This window comes from Tasmannia lanceolata, unplaced genomic scaffold (assembly GCF_043159265.1).
Source record: "Tasmannia lanceolata isolate RefF3 unplaced genomic scaffold, GAP_Taslan_0.1 ptg000016l, whole genome shotgun sequence".
Lineage (NCBI taxonomy): Eukaryota > Viridiplantae > Streptophyta > Magnoliopsida > Canellales > Winteraceae > Tasmannia > Tasmannia lanceolata.
In genome coordinates, this window is record NW_027518693.1 from 18,298,701 (window position 1) to 18,316,757 (window position 18,057).

At 39.0% G+C, this 18,057-nt stretch overlaps 1 protein-coding gene and 1 non-coding gene across 2 annotated transcripts; one reads left to right on the forward strand and one right to left on the reverse strand.

The window, feature by feature from the left end:
* Window positions 1-2,222: 2,222 nt before the first annotated feature.
* On the forward strand, window positions 2,223-13,035 carry LOC143848223 (uncharacterized). Its single transcript, XM_077357109.1, has 2 exons — window positions 2,223-2,729; window positions 12,149-13,035. Exons 1-2 carry the CDS (start codon window positions 2,444-2,446, stop codon window positions 12,517-12,519), a joined length of 657 nt encoding a protein of 218 aa, XP_077213224.1. The 5' UTR covers window positions 2,223-2,443; the 3' UTR covers window positions 12,520-13,035.
* A 2,745-nt stretch (window positions 13,036-15,780) lies between these two features.
* Window positions 15,781-15,853, reverse strand: TRNAK-UUU (transfer RNA lysine (anticodon UUU)). Its single transcript has one exon. It is a non-coding gene; the product is annotated as a tRNA-Lys (tRNA).
* Window positions 15,854-18,057: the final 2,204 nt, after the last annotated feature.

Sequence of the window (18,057 nt, forward strand, 5' to 3'; positions counted from 1 at the left end):
GAAATTAATGGGCCTGAATGGGCCAAATCCACATAGAAAAAAAGAAAGGGAGATGATATTTTCACCCCCGAAATCACGTTATAAGGAGTTGCCCATAAAGCATGGGATGTCCATTCAAGATGGGACCAAGACCATGTGGATCGTCTCATGATGTCGAACAAGATCAATGGTCTTCTTCTCACAATCTCACATACATGCTCCTTGTGCTCCCCTGTAGGACCCAAAATTGTCTTCTACCGTTGATTGTAAAAGTAGGGAGGAAATTTTTTTTTTTTTTTTTTTTTTCTATTATATGTTTTCATATGAATCCAATCAAAAGCAATCTTACATATTTGTCATCTATTGACAATCTAGGCTCATCCATGATCGGATCCACTTGATGGGCATTCTGTGAATTTTTAATATGGTTCAGTTGCGAGTATTTATTTTAAATATGCTGGGTCCACCTTGTTTGAAGATCCAAACCATTCATTTGTTGGGTCCCCAACGTAAATAGCATGTGACCCTAGTTTCATCTCCATGGGATGGATCTGTAGAGGGGACAACACAATACATGAACTTTGCTGGGATCAAACAAGGTGGGCTCCATGTGAACACCACCATATAAAAACCCAATATTCTATAATTTATGAAATCGAGCCAAATATCCTTTGCATTGTGTGGGACACACTTTGGAGTGTGCTTATTGGGACTAAAACTGATCTGTGTAGTTTATTAGTGTAATTTTTTGTATGGAACCAAACATTATTTCCTACTATTAATCTATTATGGTGTTGCGTGCATGAAAAGGCAAAAGCAAAAACTTTCTCCTTGCCAACCCATCCTTAATCATCATCTCTTCCTCCACTTTTCTCACCTAATCCTAACTTATCTTTAGCATAATTATAACCTTCTTCCCATCCCTATATCTTTTATACCCGTCTCATTTCATTTCACATGCTTTTAGTTACTTTAGGGGGTGTTTGGATCTACGGAAAATATTATGTAATTTTTTTTCTATGAATAATTATATTTTATGGGAAAGAAAAATCTAGGTTCCAGTAGGTTTACTAATTTATCTTCAAAACATGCAAAAAATCCCTTCCTATACCACGTGGCGTGGGGTGATTTGTTCGCTTCCCTTACAGCAATCTTAATTTTTACAGTCCTTTATCTTACACATAAAGATGCCTATTCGAGATGTGGGTCGTTCATGATTTTCTATAGGGCTGCAACTCGGGTCAGGTGGGTCGGGTTTTTTTTCGAAAAACCCACGATTCCCAAACCCGACCCTACCCATGATAAATCTCGGGTCGGGTTGGGTTTTTTCACGTTGACACAATTTTTTAAGGAAAATTCTTGTTTGGCAAGGCAACTCAACTCATAGAAGTAGAAATTACACTCACATTACACTTGAATCAAACAATGATGTAATTACACTCACATTACACTTGAATCAAACAATGCTGTAATCAAACAATGTTGTAATTACAATCAAACAATGCTGAATCAAACACTTGAATCAACTCAACTCATAGAAGTAGAAATTACACTCACATACAATAACAGTGGGTGCGTGGGTTTTAACTTTTAACTTTTAACTAACAATAGAAAAAAATGTACATACTATAACTTATGTAACTCGGGTCGGGTCAGGTCGGGTCGGGCCCCTTCAAACCCGGCTCGACCCGAGATTCATGCGAGCTTTTGAATGCTCAACCCGGCTCGACCCGAAACCCATGAAACCTGAACCCAACCCAAGCTATTTTCGGATCGGGTCGATGCGGGTAGGGTAAAACCTGGCTCGAGTTGCAGCCCTAATTTTCTATTAGATTACCCATCTTGATTTTACATACCATTGACCATAATTTTATTCATTCTCTAAAAACCCCTTTACCAATCAATGGTAAAAGACAAATTTTCGGGCTTACAAGTGTAGGGAAAGTATGAGAGATCGAGACCGTTGATCATGATCTATTGTACATTTTAGCTTAGCAAGGCCCTCAATCAGGCTTCATCTTGATTTTGGTCACAACATTTTAGTTTTTCTTGGGTTGGGCCCTCACTGAGGCTTGACTGAAGACCATCCGATCAAGGTGTGTGTGTCCTCTATGACTTTTGGCTGAACTTATTATTTCCATTCAGATGAGTGGATCTGGGGCAAAGTGGGCCCGATCGTCTTTTAGGAAGGAGCGTAAAAGACTAAAAGTAACTTGCTTTTAGCATTTCCCTATTATTTTTCCCTCCAAACTCTAATCCCACTAGAAAACCTGATGAAAAGGGTACCGGAGGGGGTTGGGTTTTCATCCATGACTCTCAATACCAATTCCCACAAAAAAATTTGTATGATTTAGAACTGGGTTTTGTTCATACTACCCATCTAGTTTCAATCCATGGCCATTAACATCAATTTTTAGGAGAATCTCTTACCACCAAAGGGGGAAGAAGTGGGTTTGTAGTAGGGATGATTCAGCTATTGTTTCTGGTTCTTTTTGCCGAGGGAATGGTGGCATTGCTACTGATGGTGAAGATCGGGCCGTTGAGGGAACTTGCGATGAGGGGTATAGATCAGCTTAAGATGGGTAAGGGACCTGCCACTCTCAAAACCCTAGCTTGCACCATGCTAGTGATACTCGCATCGAGTGTCACTAGTATTCTCAAAATCCAGAATAGGGGTACCAAGATTGGGACCGTCACGCCTATGGATCAGGTCCTATGGAGGACCCATCTTCTTGAGGCATCGCTCATTGGTACGTTTGTAATTTTAGCTTCTCTCTCTGTGATTTTTCTTTTGGTTATTGGGTGTTGGGTGGATTTCTTTTTTGGATTTGTTCCAAGCGTGCAAGATTTGATTTGATTTTTGAAATTTGATCTGATTAGATGAATATGTGGATGATTATTGTCTTGTCTTATGGTGAATTGGTTATGGAGAAAGAATCAAAGTAAAAGTAATAGAACTTTTAACAAGTTATCTATTAGTGCCTGGGAATAATTGTTTGATCTTGAATGGAATAAATTGGCCACTTTGATCCAGTAATAAATTATACAGGGTAAAGCATAATTATTTTTTTTTTAATGGCAAAGAGATATTTTATTAAAAAGGAGATGAGAAGAAAACGCGACCGAGATGGTAGGAACAAGGAGAGAGCGAACAGGAAAGAGCCAGAAAAAGAGCAAATAGTAATCAACAAAGCCCCTCAAGGAAGAAGAAAATAATAATAATAAAAAATCTCCAGATCCTCTCTGCCCACAACGCCTGAGCTACACTATTTGTTAATCTATGAACATGTTGAAAGCAGACATGGAAATCAGCCACCCGCTCCTGGATCTCATCTATTATGTTATAAAAACTCCATGGGTGGGGGCAGCTATCATCCATCCATTTGATTGCATTGAGCGAATCTCCCTCTACAATGAGAATGTATAAACCCATCTCCTCAATAATTATGGGGCTTTCCAAGACTGCTTTCAATTCTACTTCAGTAGAATCTGTGATTCCAATGGGGCTAGAGAATGAAAACTTGGTCCTCCCCTGGTCATCCATGATAACTCCTCCTACACCAAGGGAGAACATGGTGACGCTTAGTAAAGTCTTAGATTGCAACGGTGCATGTAGGAGGGCTTATAATTGGAGTTTAGAAGGACTACAAGGTGATTTCAACGGAAGGCGCCAATTGGCTTGGGCATTAGTATACACATGGATGCCATTGTGATGTAATCAATCATGGATCTAGAGGCATTTGATATGGTTTTCTGTTGTTGTTTTTGTATGGCCTGAGGTTGAAACATTCACTTTTTATTTGGTGCATTGTATTTAAGCTAGTCATCAATGGTTTTCTTTGTTGGCTCAACCCTTAAATAGATTTCTTAAATATGCACACATATGTGCTTCTGTCTACTTTCTCAAAGGCTTCTAATTGCTCTATGTAGACTTATTCCTTGAGATGTCAATGCAAGATTGGATTTTTCACATCCATCCAATTGAATTTCCTCCCAAAAATATTAGTTAAGGTTGTAATTGATTGTGCTGTGGTTGCTTTGACTATAGGACTGAAAGGGTCTCCTCATAATCAAGTCCAAGTTGCTGGTTATATCCCTTGGCAACAAGTATAGTTTCGTCTCTATCTGCTGTTCCATCAAACTTTAGATTTATCTTATAGACATTTGCATCCCTCGTTGTTCTTAGATTTGGAGCGACCTACCACTTCCCAAGTGGCATATTTATCTAGTCACGAATGTTTGCCTTGAGAATTTCTTGGGAAGGGTATTTCTTGGGATGTTTTAAGAATAAACTTAGAACAACAAATAATATCATGAATTTATCGGGATATTTTCATGATAAAAGTAAAATATGATGATATCTTGATTGTTTTTCAGAATCTTGGAAAATTCTTGGGATTTTGTCGTTTTATATAAAAAAATGCAAAATATCATGATATTTTAAAAAATATTGGAGATATTCGTGGCATTTTTTTTTAATGTAAAACATTTGCTTCTTGCATAGCATTGACCCTCCTTTCATCTATAGCAGCTTATGCAAATGAAGAACGTCCAATTGCTGTTAAGGTGCTAACTTACACATTTAAGACTTGCTTGTGTTTATGCTGACAATCATAGTTTTTCTTATAGTTTTACATGAGGCCTATATTATTCGACACTGTAGGTAGCACGAAATGAGGCATTAAAATGATGGCATCCAACTCCTCCTTAATCTCACATTCAATGGCTTGAGGATCATACAAATGATGCTCATAAAAAATGGCATCATAGGTGTGAGATTTTTTTCGAACCTTGCGGGAATACTATCAATAGCATCGGTATCACGTGTGTTCATCACTATCATCAACAAAGATGCATGTGTTGGCGTTTGGAGAGAACTTCTTACGGCTCGTGTTAGGAACATGAACATAGCATAACAAATTCCACGGCTATGATCGAAGGGAGGAATAATTTGGAATCTTTGTCATTTTCTAGAATGGTGACACATATTAATGACATGGGTGGAGAGATGGTCTCTGAAGGGTGAAGATAATGGTGACTGGAGTAGGTGAAAGACGAAACGCTCAATGGTTTCTGAAATTTGGAAGGAATTAACAGTGGATGGAAAGATTTGGAGGAAATGGGCAAAACCAGAGCAGCCAAGTTAGAAAATAGGCAAAGACTTGATTGAGTCTTGCGAATGTATTCTTCTCCAAAAGGAGGGCACTTTTGTATTTATACTTTCTATTCATACTTCTTTAAAATGAAAGCCCTACAGGAAATTCTCTTTTTAAAGTAGTCTCTCTTTCAGCTATGAATACCTTGGATCTCACCAACTGATGAGCTTGAGGATGATTGGGAGTTGGCAAGTCGGAGTTGAACTCATGAAGATGGTTGAGCATGAGGAGGAATGTGGGAGCTAGCAAGACGGAGATGAACTCATGAAGATGGCAAGGGTTTTGCAAAACATTACATTGATTCTTCAATTTTATTCCTCATACGATAACTCTGTTTCTATCTCAACCATAATTTTACAATAATAAAACCCCTTACAGTAATGTCCTTTTTTCTTTAAATCCCTAATTTTACGGGCTTTCTTGAAACCCTTGTAATATGGGTCTTTTTTATGTTCTCTCGTTTTGATTAACTACATTCATCAAAAAAGGGAAAAAATGCTTTTCAGGAAAGATCCTTTTCCTTTTTTATTTCTTTTGAAGACCCTATACATACCTACAGGCTTTCCTGCATTCACTGCCTGAATCTCATCAAAACCCCAATGCATTTTGCATGGGGTTGTAATCTCTTGAATGACTCTCAATTTGGGTTTTGAATACTTTGGAAGCATTAACCCCTTCTGTTTGGGTCCCCATCCCTGAAATGTTTGAATGTTCTATTACTTCCGAGCCTGCACATGTAATTGATCAATGGAGTTGTAATCATCTTAGGGACAAAGGTTAGATTTTGTGGCTCCATGGCTCCCTTTGCAGTTATTTGATCAATTTGAATGGCAAGAAATCAATGAAGTTTCATATACAAAGATGATTGTTTCTGAAAGAACATCTCAAAATCAAAATTTTATTGGGGGATTTATGCTCTGGGGATGACTCAAACTAATTGTTGGAAAGAAATCCTAGTATTTAGAAGTGCCAAGGAGAGGAAGGCAACAAAATGGAAATCCTCTCCACAAGTGATACAGCTTAAATTTGATGGTTGCTTTTCGGGAAATCCATACTAGTGGAGCCTTCAGAGATGATCTTGGTTATGATTTTTTTTCGCCTTTTCTGGTCTAATTGGAAGTTTGGAACAGTTTATTCTACAGAAGCCAAGTTTTGAGCTTTACCAGTAGGGCATTTGTTTGTTAAAGGCAGGGAGTTTGGCGGAGAGATATGGGTGGAGGGTGACTCAAAGAATGCAATAGTTTGCGCAATGTAACGGTCCGTGGAGATTTGATCATGTTACAGATGAGATTATTCATCGGGTAAGAGAACTGGACATGTCTTTCACCATATCTCTAGAGTAGCTAATGGCTTTGCTGACACATCTGCAAAAAGTGGACCGTCAATGATATAATGTATGTGGAGGCAAACTCTGCCCAAATGCTTGTTGTATTTTGTTAATGAAATCTGTTATTGCTTAAAAAAAAAATTGCATGTGTAAGAACGACTTAAAGTTGGTTGAATTAGCTCTATTTATCTGCCATTTTTCATATATTTATATTTAAAATCATTAATTAAATGTTAAGTTGAGTCTTGATGACTTGGCTCTCTGAGTAGGTCATTTATCCTAGCTGAACTTCGAGTTAGAGTCCAGTTTTATTTAAATGCCGAGTTCAGTCTTGATGACTGAGTCTTTGAGTAGGTCATTCAACCTATCTGAAGTTCGAGTTAAAGTCAAGTTTTTTGGGTTTTTCTTTCTTTCCTTTTGCCTATAAGATTCACATCAATTCCCATTGGCTGGGAAAATATTTAGCTTCAATGAGTGTTGTCTGTTTGGTGTTCAATTAGTCCACTCCAATTTGCGAGGTCTCTGATGATGATAGCAACCTTATTCTAAATGAATGAAAAACAAGAAATGAGTAACAATTTCAGAAGGTAGATCCTGTTCCTCGCTGCCTCTCAAGCTAATTCAACCACAACATTAGCAATCAATGAAGTCTTTCCTAAAATCAGCAAGAGGGATTTGGTCCTAGAGAGAAGGGGCTAGGTGCCCAAACCAAACTGTTGCACCCCTAAAGTATTACAGGAACTTAAACTCCATCAAACTCCTGCATCACGATAGACTTTCTTTAGGTCCAAAGCCTCCACAGGTATGAGTTAAAGTCTCTGTAGGAATGTTCAGGTCATGCTATCAGTATCTTTATGGTAATTGTTTTGACTATCGCAGGCGTATCCTTGAAAAGAAGAGGCTTGGTACTGAAATTATACCACAGGAAACCTAAATATTTTATCTGGACAATAACCTGCATCCATACTACTATCTGCTTACAGAAAAGGCTTATGCTTTACCTGCTTTAACTTTCTTAAAATATTAAACTGACTGCCTGTCGGATCGGGTCGCTTTTTTTTTTTGAATAGCCGTATCGGGTCACACATTATTTCATGAACTGCATGTAAATACCAAGGGAAGGTTTAAAGTGAGATGCCTGGTGAAGGTTCATATAATAAACCTTCCCTTCATGTGTCACTTAAATGCTTGGTGAAGGCCTTTAGCATTAAAAAGTACTGGATAATTGATTATATGAAAAAATAAATTCTGCACAAACACACCTAGTAGTATAAAGGGCCAAAGTGAATCAACAAACACATTTTAAGTGATACTGATTTTTAAAGGCTGGAGTTATTCTGGTTGCTTTATTATACTAGCTTATGTACTATTTACGAGCTGGCTCTGGCTAATGGTTGATTTCCTTCTGTCCTGATGCCATTATTTTTTTGTCATTTGAGATGGGTGGGAGTTGTCACTGGTCTAAATTACTGGCTTGGTTGTGCCAAGGTCATTGTTCACCTCATGACAGGTGACTGAAACCCAGGCTTCGCCAATGTTGTTAGGCGGGCCCTAGCTATTTGGTAGGGGTGGCAATGGGGAGGGGCAGGGCTGGATGTTGCATTCCCCGTCCCTGTCCCCACTTCAATGAAAATTCCCTGTTCCCGCCCCGCCCCCCCCCCCCCCCCCCCTCGGGGATGGCAGGGAATCGCCGCCCCTCCCCCTGCATATACTGGAAAACATGTTTAATGGATTTTATTCTGGGAAACATTCTACTATAGATGCATTTGTAAATTGATACTGACTCCTCATAATTTGGTAGGGGTGGTTATTCGGTTATAACCGAACCGAAATAACCGAAACCGAACCGATAAAAAATTTGGTTATTTCGGTTAACCGAATAGTGTGAGAAAAAGAGGGAAAAAAACAAAATCTCGGTCTCGATCGGAGGGCTAGGATCATCCAATCGAAATGATTTTTTGAGCACACCCTAATTAAGTTGTGATCAATCAAATGGACGGTTTTGATCATCGTACGGAGTGCCCATATAGCACTTTTTTTTATAAAAAATAATGGCTTTTATCAAAAAATTTGTTATTTCGGTTAACCGAATTTTTTTTTTGAGATAATCGAACCGAATTTCCGAAAAAAAAAAACCCAAAACCGAACCGAAAAGGAAAACAACCGAACCGAACCGACCGAACCAATTCGGTTCTGTTCTGTTCGATTATTCGGTTATAACCGAATCATGAATACCCTAACTTCTACTCCATTAACAACTACTTATGAATCGTTTTTCAGCCTACACCTATTCTTCTTATTCCTATGAATTCCGTTGGACCCAGAAATGATACATTGGAAGAATCTTTTTGGTCTTCCAATATCAATAGGTTGATTGTTTCGCTCCTGTATCTTCCAAAAGGGAAAAAGATCTCTTCCAACAGGGGAAAAGATCTCTGAGAGTTGTTTCATGGATCCGAAAGAGAGTGCTTGGGTTTTCCCAATTACTAAAAGGTGTATCATGCCTGAGGAAGATATTAAGGAAAATTTACAAATACTAAATGAAATTTGTTCAATGGTAAGTGCGGCTACCCAAATTAAAAGCGGCAAACCCAAATTTAATATTGGAAAATTCAATTTTGTACGGGGGTTACGGGGCGAGGCCAGAGCCATACCCCCTCCCCGCCCAGTCCCCGCTTCGGGGAAATTTTTTAAATCCCCGCCTCGTCACTAAACGGAATTTGTTCTATGGTAAATGCGGCTACCCAAATTAAAAGCAGCAAACCTAGATTTAATAGTGGAAAATTCAATTTTGTATTGGGATTACGGGGTGAGGCCAGAGCCATCCCCATTCCCGCACAGTCCCACTTCGGGGAATTTTTTAAATCCCCGTCCCCCGTCCTGGCTTAAATCGGGGAATCCCCGCCCCATTCTGGGCAGTGTGGGGCGGATCCCCTTTTTTGCAGGTTTAATTGCGAGCCCTACTATTTGGGTAGCACTTATGTTTGCAAATTAATGAAGGCTAGTGAAAAACATAATTTTTGGGGTTTGGAAAACTTTGGTTGTGCTTTCTTCCTCTTGCTTGTTTGAAATGTAGTTGCCAGATCATTTCAAAAAAAAAAAAAATGTAGTGGCCAGAGTGGAAGCGAATGCGAGAAGCAGTGTGGAAGGTGGAAGTGAATGTGGGAAGCGACAGGTTTAGAAAGGAGGAAATGCAGGAAGCCGAAAAAACCAAGAAATCAATGAGGAAAGTGGTGAGGAAACATTTGTGAAGCATTGTGGTAAGTGAAAATGAAGTGTGCGAAGGCCCATTGGAAGCGAATGAGAAGCACATAGGAAAATAGATAGGGCTGGCATAGTAGGTTAGGGAGGAAAGCATAACGTAACAGTTAAAGAGGTCTTTAGGGCTTATTTGAATTACAAGTTTTAGGAATTTATAGTTTGTAGGAATTTATAGTTTTGCAAGCTTGAATCTTATTCATTTTGTTGAAGTTTTAAAAATAAGTTACATGAGTTTTTTTTTAAGCTTAACATGACTTTTTTATTTTTAAATTCACTCCTTTAGAGTATATTTGAAAGGAGTGTTTCATGTTTTAAATACGCTCTTTTGCCATTAGCAAAAGGGGGAAAATACCCTTTTAGGAAAAAATAGTCATCTAAATAGGAAGATGGAAGCACACTTCTACTAAATTTGTGAAGCGAGAAGAATTCATCTTCCGTGGAAGCAAGCTTCCGACCCAACTAGGGAGCTTCGGTTAACTATGGTCTAAAATACAATATTCTGTGCTCGTCACATTGTTCGGTTTTGGTCAGCGGTTAGCCTGAACCTATGTATGTATTTTTCTCCTGAAATGGTAGAAACGATATTGTTGATTAGCATGCTGTGTTTCCATGGTGGTGGTGATCTGCCGGTGATGATATCAACGGCAAATTTAGAATCAGATTCGATCCATACGCTTTGCAGCTCTTGGGAGACTGCTAAATCAATGCCTTTCTTGATTGCCAGCAGTTCTAGAGCATAGATATCCTCATTTGCAACATTTTCAGAGAATATGGCCAAGGCCATTCCACAGCAATCTCTCAAAATCCCTCCAATGCCACCCCCTTCGGCCTCCAAAAACACATCTGTATCTATTTTGGTTTCCCCCTGGACAGGCAACCCCCAAGAGCAATATATTTGTTGGCTGAGGTTTTGGGTGATATCGTGTAATCCAAAATGAGCCGCTATACAGAGATTTCTTTGGTTGATACTATCTGTGAGGTTTAGCTCGTTTACTCGAAGCTTGATTTCTGAGAGGGTGTCTTTCAGAATGTGCTGTTTGTGGCGATCAGATTGCTCGAAGATTCTCATGTTACGTTCTCGCCATATTTTGTGAATAGCAGCAAAGAAGCTGAATTTTAGGGCAGTATTAGCTTGCCCTTCACCATTAGCGGTTGATTGAATAATTGAAGCCAGGCCTCTTCTTCCTTCAGAGTTCTGTGAGGTTTTCTACGGTAACCATCCTGCCACATGATAGATCTCCAAATCAAAGCTGAAAAACTGCTAGAGAAAAAAAAGTTGATTTACATTTTTCAGGTTCCGCCCTACAGAGAACACAAGTGTGATCGAGAGATGGACCAAGGAATTTGAGTCTATCTTTTGTGCTCAAATTGTTTTGAACTGCTTTCTAGACACTAATGGCATCATAGCTGGGGACGTGCCCCTTGAACCAAATAGAAGTTGTCCAAGGAGGGTGCGGATGATTTTCTCTAATAGCTTTCCGGCCACTCTTTGCAGTGTAGATCCCATCAGTTATTGGCTTCCAAACAGGGATTGTGTTTCCATCTATGCTGTAGAGCGCTTCATGGAGGAGTTTTTTTTTTTTTTCGGACTTTAGGGATGGTTTGTTGATGATGGGATCCCACTCTCCATCAAAATGAATTTGGTCCAGAGTTTTTGCCGAGCTTAACGACGAGTCTGTGCGAAATCTAGAGAGGATTTTGCAGAGAATGCCCTTCGGATGCCATGGCATGTTCCATATGTTAATGCCTCTTTCATCTCCCACGATGTAGCATATGTGATCTCTTGCATATTCTTTGCCTTTTAGGAATCTCCTCACCCCCCTTGATGGTTTAGCTGGAATTGGTATTGTCCATAAGTTTTTGTTCTTGATGCACTTTTCCCGAAACCAGTTTGCCCAGAGAGAGCTGTTTGTACCGAGGATGTTTCCAAAGGAGCTTCATTTGAAGGGCAATGCTCCACATATAATACATCTCTACGGATTTGTAGAAACTTATTAAGAAGGTAGAAACAAAAATTTGCGAAGGTCGCAGAGGTTGCCCCACATATAATACATCTATACGGATCCCAATCCTAGCGAGTCTGCTAATTAATAGCGCTCATAAGAACAAGCACAAAAGAAAATATCATTTTTGGTAAATATATTAATTAACTCATTGATTATCCTTTTGCCTGCTCATATTTTACCTTGGAAAGATATGCACATACTGACATACACCATCATATAAGAACCCATAATCTTGAAGCGTGCTTTTTTTATTTTCCTCAAATATGCCTTGGTCGACATTATTTTGAGGCTAATGACAACATTGTATGTGTGGAAGTTAAAACTGTCACTAGGCTAATTCCATATAGTTGATGGGTCTGGGAATTTGGCATAAAGCTCAACCCATGGGAATTTGCCTGAAAACTGTTTTGATTTTGCAGGTTACTCTCTCTTTCTTGGACTTGTAATTGATCGCTTGCACCAATATCTCTGCAAATTGATTGGATTAAGGAAAACAGTTAGATCTTCTAAACAGGAAGCTGAGAAACTTCAGAAAGAACATTTTCTTTTGAAAGAGAAGGAAGAGAAAGCTTCAAAGGAGAGAGCTTTGCTCCAGGAAGAAATCTCAAGTCTAAAAGAGAAGTTGCAAAAGCTGAAATTGGAATCTGAAGACAAAGAGAAACGCGCGATATCCGCAGAAGATCATGTCAAAGCCCTTCAGAAACAAGCAGAGGACTTACTTCTTGAGTATGATCGTCTGTTGGAGGACAACCAAAACCTTCAGAGCCATTCTCTCTCATTCAGGGGTTGATAAATTTGGGGAATTATGTTCAGAATGTCTCTCCATTTAACGGTTTTCTAAAAGAAGAAAGACCTGGGTTTCCTTTTTGGGTGCGGAGTAGCTTGATCAAACTTCTCCTTGATCACGTCTGAATCAATCACGGACCAGAAAAACATACTCTCCCTGACATGGGCTGGAAGTTATGCGGAGTTTCCTTGTACCAATTATTGTTCAAAATTTTGTAATGTATCCTGAAATTTTAGGAACCCTTCTCTCTGTCTCTCTTAATTTTTCTTTTGCCTTCTCATATGTTTTACCCAAAGTAAAATAATTTTGAAACATGATATACCTGACCACATGAGACAGGAAAGAACCAATCACTGTTCTGTAGGCAGATCATCATCAAGCTCTGTGGAAGCTTTTAATGGAGTCTTCACAGGTACGGGAAGATTTTCTCTTTGTATGTTTTAGTAACTTGTCAACTTGCTATACTTATTTTCTCCTTGTTTCAATGGAATGAAGGATTTGGGGCGTAGTATTTTACAGGCTTTCTCCTTGCACTGTCTATTTGTTGGGTAGCAATCACATGCTACACTGCATGTGGATCGTTTAAGGCACTGAATTGCTGGTCTGTTCTTAAAACTTCTACAAGAGGAATGAGTTTTTTCAGGTTTTTTAACAAGATCTATGGGTTTTGCTTAATTTGTAGCTGTTGCAAAGAATTTGTTAGTGTGCATGTGTGGGTTGCCCTTCCATATGGAAGCACATTATCGGTGTACCCTTCTCTTGATATTTTCACTCTCGACTCTTTTCTTGTATTATATTTCTGACTGAGGGGTGAGTTCTACCTGGTTAAATTCCCTAACAAATGGTATTAGAGCAAATTCCCCTTCTTCTGTTATGTTACAACCAATTGGTTGATCCATAGTAGTCAATTCCCAAGTATTCTTGTCTGGGGAAGGCAGGTCGTCAAAGTTATCAAGTGCGGCTGGCTGTGCGGGTATAGCTGAGAGCCTGTGCTATTATTCAACCCCAGCTTCAAAACGACTGCTAAAGCTAGCGGCTTTAGCATCTAGCAAACGGGGGTTTAGTCAAGTCACAGGGTGTGGGAACTCCGGTTTGCCTCCGAGGGCAGAAATGTACCTCGGGGAATATCTTAGAAACTCCGGTGTAGTATCTCGTGGTTCCCACATTGCTGCTGCGTGGATGGGGTAGATTGTCCACTTTGCTTCTGCGTGGAGGGAGATATTGTTGGGGTCCCAATGAAGAAAATTGTAAGGAGAGGAGTGGCAATGTCAAAACAAGTGTGAATACCGACTCTCTTTTCTAAATCCAAATCGGTGTGGGCACCATCTCCGTGCTTGCATGATACATAATAGGGCCCACGGTGCCGTTTCTTGAGAGTGATCCTAGCACTACTAGATGTGATGAGTGCTTGATATCTACCTCTTGCTTTTGGTCATTGATGATGTCCAAAATCTGACTGCTCGTACTAGCCTGGCAGAACTCGTGATCCTGCGCTCACAGAAAAAGCATCAACGGGCCTGGAGTTGTGGCTCCGGACGGCCACTTCGACACTCAAGTCAGAGATAGGCAATCATAGACAATGGATGATGGATAGAGGGGAGGGCCAAGATAAGTTACCAGACCAAAGGAGGAGGAGAATTGATTTTGAATTGCCCTTGTTTGAGTGTGTAGACCCCTATTTATAGGGGGCAGACCTATGATCTTGAAGATGCGAAGCAAGCCTTTGATTTAGCCCACATGGGGCGTGATGGATGGAGGATAAGATTGTGGAGATATGATTCCCTGCGATTTTGAGCGGAGATCTTGGGCGGTGTTCTAGGCGGGATATTTTGAATTTGAATATGGCGCCTTGTGCATAACGGTTGCCCGGATTGATCGCTTAATGGCGAGATTCCCGCGATCATATCCAGCTTCCCTTGATATTCGATACCGAACCAAAAAAGGGGAAGGTTGCAGGTGCTTTGGTAAGATTCGATAACGAGTATTGCCTGTAGCGGTTGAATTGGTCCGGCCAAGTGTTGGGAAATGGCTTTAAAGGTCGGTACTGTGTATACCGATTTTACCCCTAGTAGTCATATTTTAGAGCCGTCAGTCTAGTGGACCCGAGTCTTTGCCAAATTGTACTGGCATGATTGGTCCCCAAATCGAAATTCTGGCCCTTCGATTTAGATGGGCTACCTTCGCCAGATTGTCTGAGAGTGATCCTAGAATTCAACTGGATGACTACTTGTAATTTTTTATTTATAGAAAATGTATTCTTGCTGTTTGATTAAAAATATACATTGTCTTATAACTAGGAGAGACGAGATAGACACGACTTGAGAGTGGAAATGATTGTTTTATAAAGTGAAGAGTGTCATTATTACGAGAATGGAGAGCAAATATCATTTCTCTTTCTATATTGTTTTTTATAAAATTTTGCATATAGATAAGTATCTATGAATAATTGAAATATTCTTGAAAAAGTCCCAATTTTTTTTATGCCTCACTTAGAATTTTAAAAAGGGAGAAATACGGATTCACACCCTCAACTTTTTGACATCTTTAACGATGATCCTACTTTTTCACCCCCTTAGTTTTCAATAATGCTTGTTACGTGATGGGTGGACTGGAACGAAAAAACTGCCAAAGGGTGTCTTTGATGAATTTTGAACTATATGACTTTTTCACCCCCTTAGTTTTCAATAATGCTTGTTACGTGATGGGTGGACTGGAACGAAAAAACTGTCAGAGGGTGTCTTTGATGAATTTTGAACTATAGGGTAAAAAGTTAGGGGTTTACTGTATGGACGGTGAAAAGCTAGGGGGAGTTGTTGATGACATGGACGATGAAAAGTCAGGGCTATCGTTGAAAATGTCAGAAAGTTGAGAGGGTGTATCCGTATTTTTTCCTTTTAAAAAATCCTAAATAATTCAAAAATATTATATTTTTAACCGGTACAATTAAAAAATTATCATATTTTTAGAAAATATGAATTTTCTATATTAAACACATTTTTGAATTTCTCATATTATACTAAAAAATTGAACTGCATTATATAACATAACAGTGCACTTAAACCATCTATTCAATGATTTTTGTTGTATCTTATTTTGAAAATTAAGTATATTTAGTAGTTGTAAATGTTCCAATTTTATTCAAATTGTGCAGAAGTATTCTCATATTTTCCAAGTAAATGACTTTCTGATTTAATCCCGAATCCGAACTTTTTTGTAACTACGAGAAAACAGTCTTTCTAAAGAAATGAATGGAAAAACATTAAACGCCGACCGTGGGAATCGAACCCACGACCACACGGTTAAAAGCCGTGCGCTCTACCAGCTGAGCTAGGTCGGCAATTCTGATAGGACTCGAACCAAAAAACACCATTTTTTAATCTGCTTCGGAATCAAAATGTTGGCTAATCTGGGAATTTGTGTTTGTAGCATTTGGGGGAGATGGTGTTTTTCTAGTTTTGATGTTAAAAATTATGAGGAACTTGATTGGCTTTTTGGGTTTTCTGGGGGAGTGGCACTTGTTTGAATTCCGGAAAGAGGGTATAGAATGTTTTTGTGATGATTAAGGAGGAGCAGGTATGAGGGTAAGTGTTATGGTCCTAAGTGGGGGCCAGCCTGGGTATGGGACTTGGGTGGACCCAACCTGGTATGGGACAAGTTTAAAGGGATTAGCCTACCGCGTTCCATCTGTCCTGGGGCGGCTTTTGACATATTAGTTAGGTAGCTAATAATAAGCATGTGAACTCTTGAATTTTGGGAAGTGTTTGAAGAGGTATATGGTATCTTTCATCAAAATCTCTCATTTTCTATTTAACAAAATGGTCACTGATAGATGGAAAGATGGGTTGAATAGACTAGAGTGCAAAAGAGGCTATGAGCCAATTACTTTTTTTATTTCCTTATTATAAATACAGTCCTGGGGTGCCAGGTGGTTTCTGCAGAGGGTAAAGAGATGAATGTTGTTTCTTCTTGGGCAGATGGATAAATCGACTCCCCATGTGTCTTTCTCTCTCCTCTCTAGAGTAGAGAGAAAGATGGGGAGTCAATTTATCAATTCGGGGAGTCGATTTATCACTCCCCTTTATTTATTATTAAAGTTTTATTGTAGTATGTCATTTATCATAAAAAAATATATTAGTTAATTAATATCAAATATTGTTGTTAATATCTTTTGTGTACTTTGTCACATATAACATGAAAAAGAATATTATTTACTTGTTATGATTGATGCCCTAAGTTTAGAAAATTACTATCCTATAAAGTTATTTAAATTGATGGTGTTGGGCCCAAGCAAACATAACAAATGACCATCACATGGGTCCTAATTAACTTCTTTTTAGAAAGAGAATAGAAGTGGTCTTGATTTATCACTCCCCTTCTTCTTTTTCCTTGTTTTCATTCTATTTTCTCTGCTCTTTTTTAACTGAAAACAAGGACAGAATCACATTTTGTTCGTTTTAGATTTTGACAACCAATTGTGAGTCCTAAACGTATTATTGGACTCAAAATCACAATCATTCCCTGTTTGTTTGAGATTGTTACCACCGATTGTGGGACGAGGTTGTAGGTTTCAGATTGTAGGCCCAAAACTATTCTTTTAGCTTCCGCATCGCTATCCGTCCGTGTGTTGTATAGGTTGTCACAACATGAAACAAACATTAATAATCGGTATCGGACACAATCACAATCGGTTGTCAAAATCTAAAACTAACAGGGCCTCAGCAAAGATCTCGTTGCTATCTTGCTTTCAAATCCTATGCGAGTGTACATGGGCAATTCTTCGGCAGTTGGCATTGGATGCAAATATGGCATTTCATTTTCGAGGAGTGGGTTTTTTCGTCATCCCATTTTAAGGGAAGTCTAAGCTGTTTCTTCCTTCTGTTTATATGTTGGGTCAGACAGACCATTTAAGTTAAATGGTCACAATTAACTTGCATTTATGGGTAAGCTGGGGTTAGGCGGACCTCTACCAGTATATTAAATAAAGAAAGGTGATACAATAGCATGAACAAAACCACTTCCCAATCCTTCGAACAATGTCTAAGGAGAAGGGCAGAACAACTAGTGTCATGATACCCTTGAAAACAAAACTCAAAACAAGCAAGAGAAAAGAAATACACGAGCTGAATTTGAGGAATTTTTCCAGAATGACCTGAGAAAATCTAAAATATCATGAATGATGAACTGGTTGCTGTGGTTAATTTGGGCATTTTGGTATTTCAGAAAATTCAGTTGTTTGATGGTCCACGTTAATGTTCGAGAGCTCAGGAGACTCGTTAAATGACTCACCACACCAGTAGCCTGGGCCAATTTTGAATTTTTCTACTGGGGTGGGGCCAAAAGCAGGACGAGTAGGCCCGAGTCAGTGTTGAAAATTGACCGAGTTGTGTAAAGTATTTTGAAAAGTAAAAGCCTTTTATATTAAGAAATTGGTATTGAATTATTGATACCGGAGCCTTGTTTTTTAATTTTTGTTTTCTTTTACAGATAGGACAAATTTAAATGGTTGTGATGCCTTATTTTAAGGGACATACTAGTGATGAT

Bases quoted from the DNA above. Each gene is read 5' to 3' on its own strand.
- LOC143848223 (XM_077357109.1), top strand. From the start codon at position 2,444: ATGATTCAGCTATTGTTTCTGGTTCTTTTTGCCGAGGGAATGGTGGCA. The intron at 2,730-12,148 runs GTACGTTTGTAA...TTGATTTTGCAG, and splicing joins TCTTGAGGCATCGCTCATTG to GTTACTCTCTCTTTCTTGGA.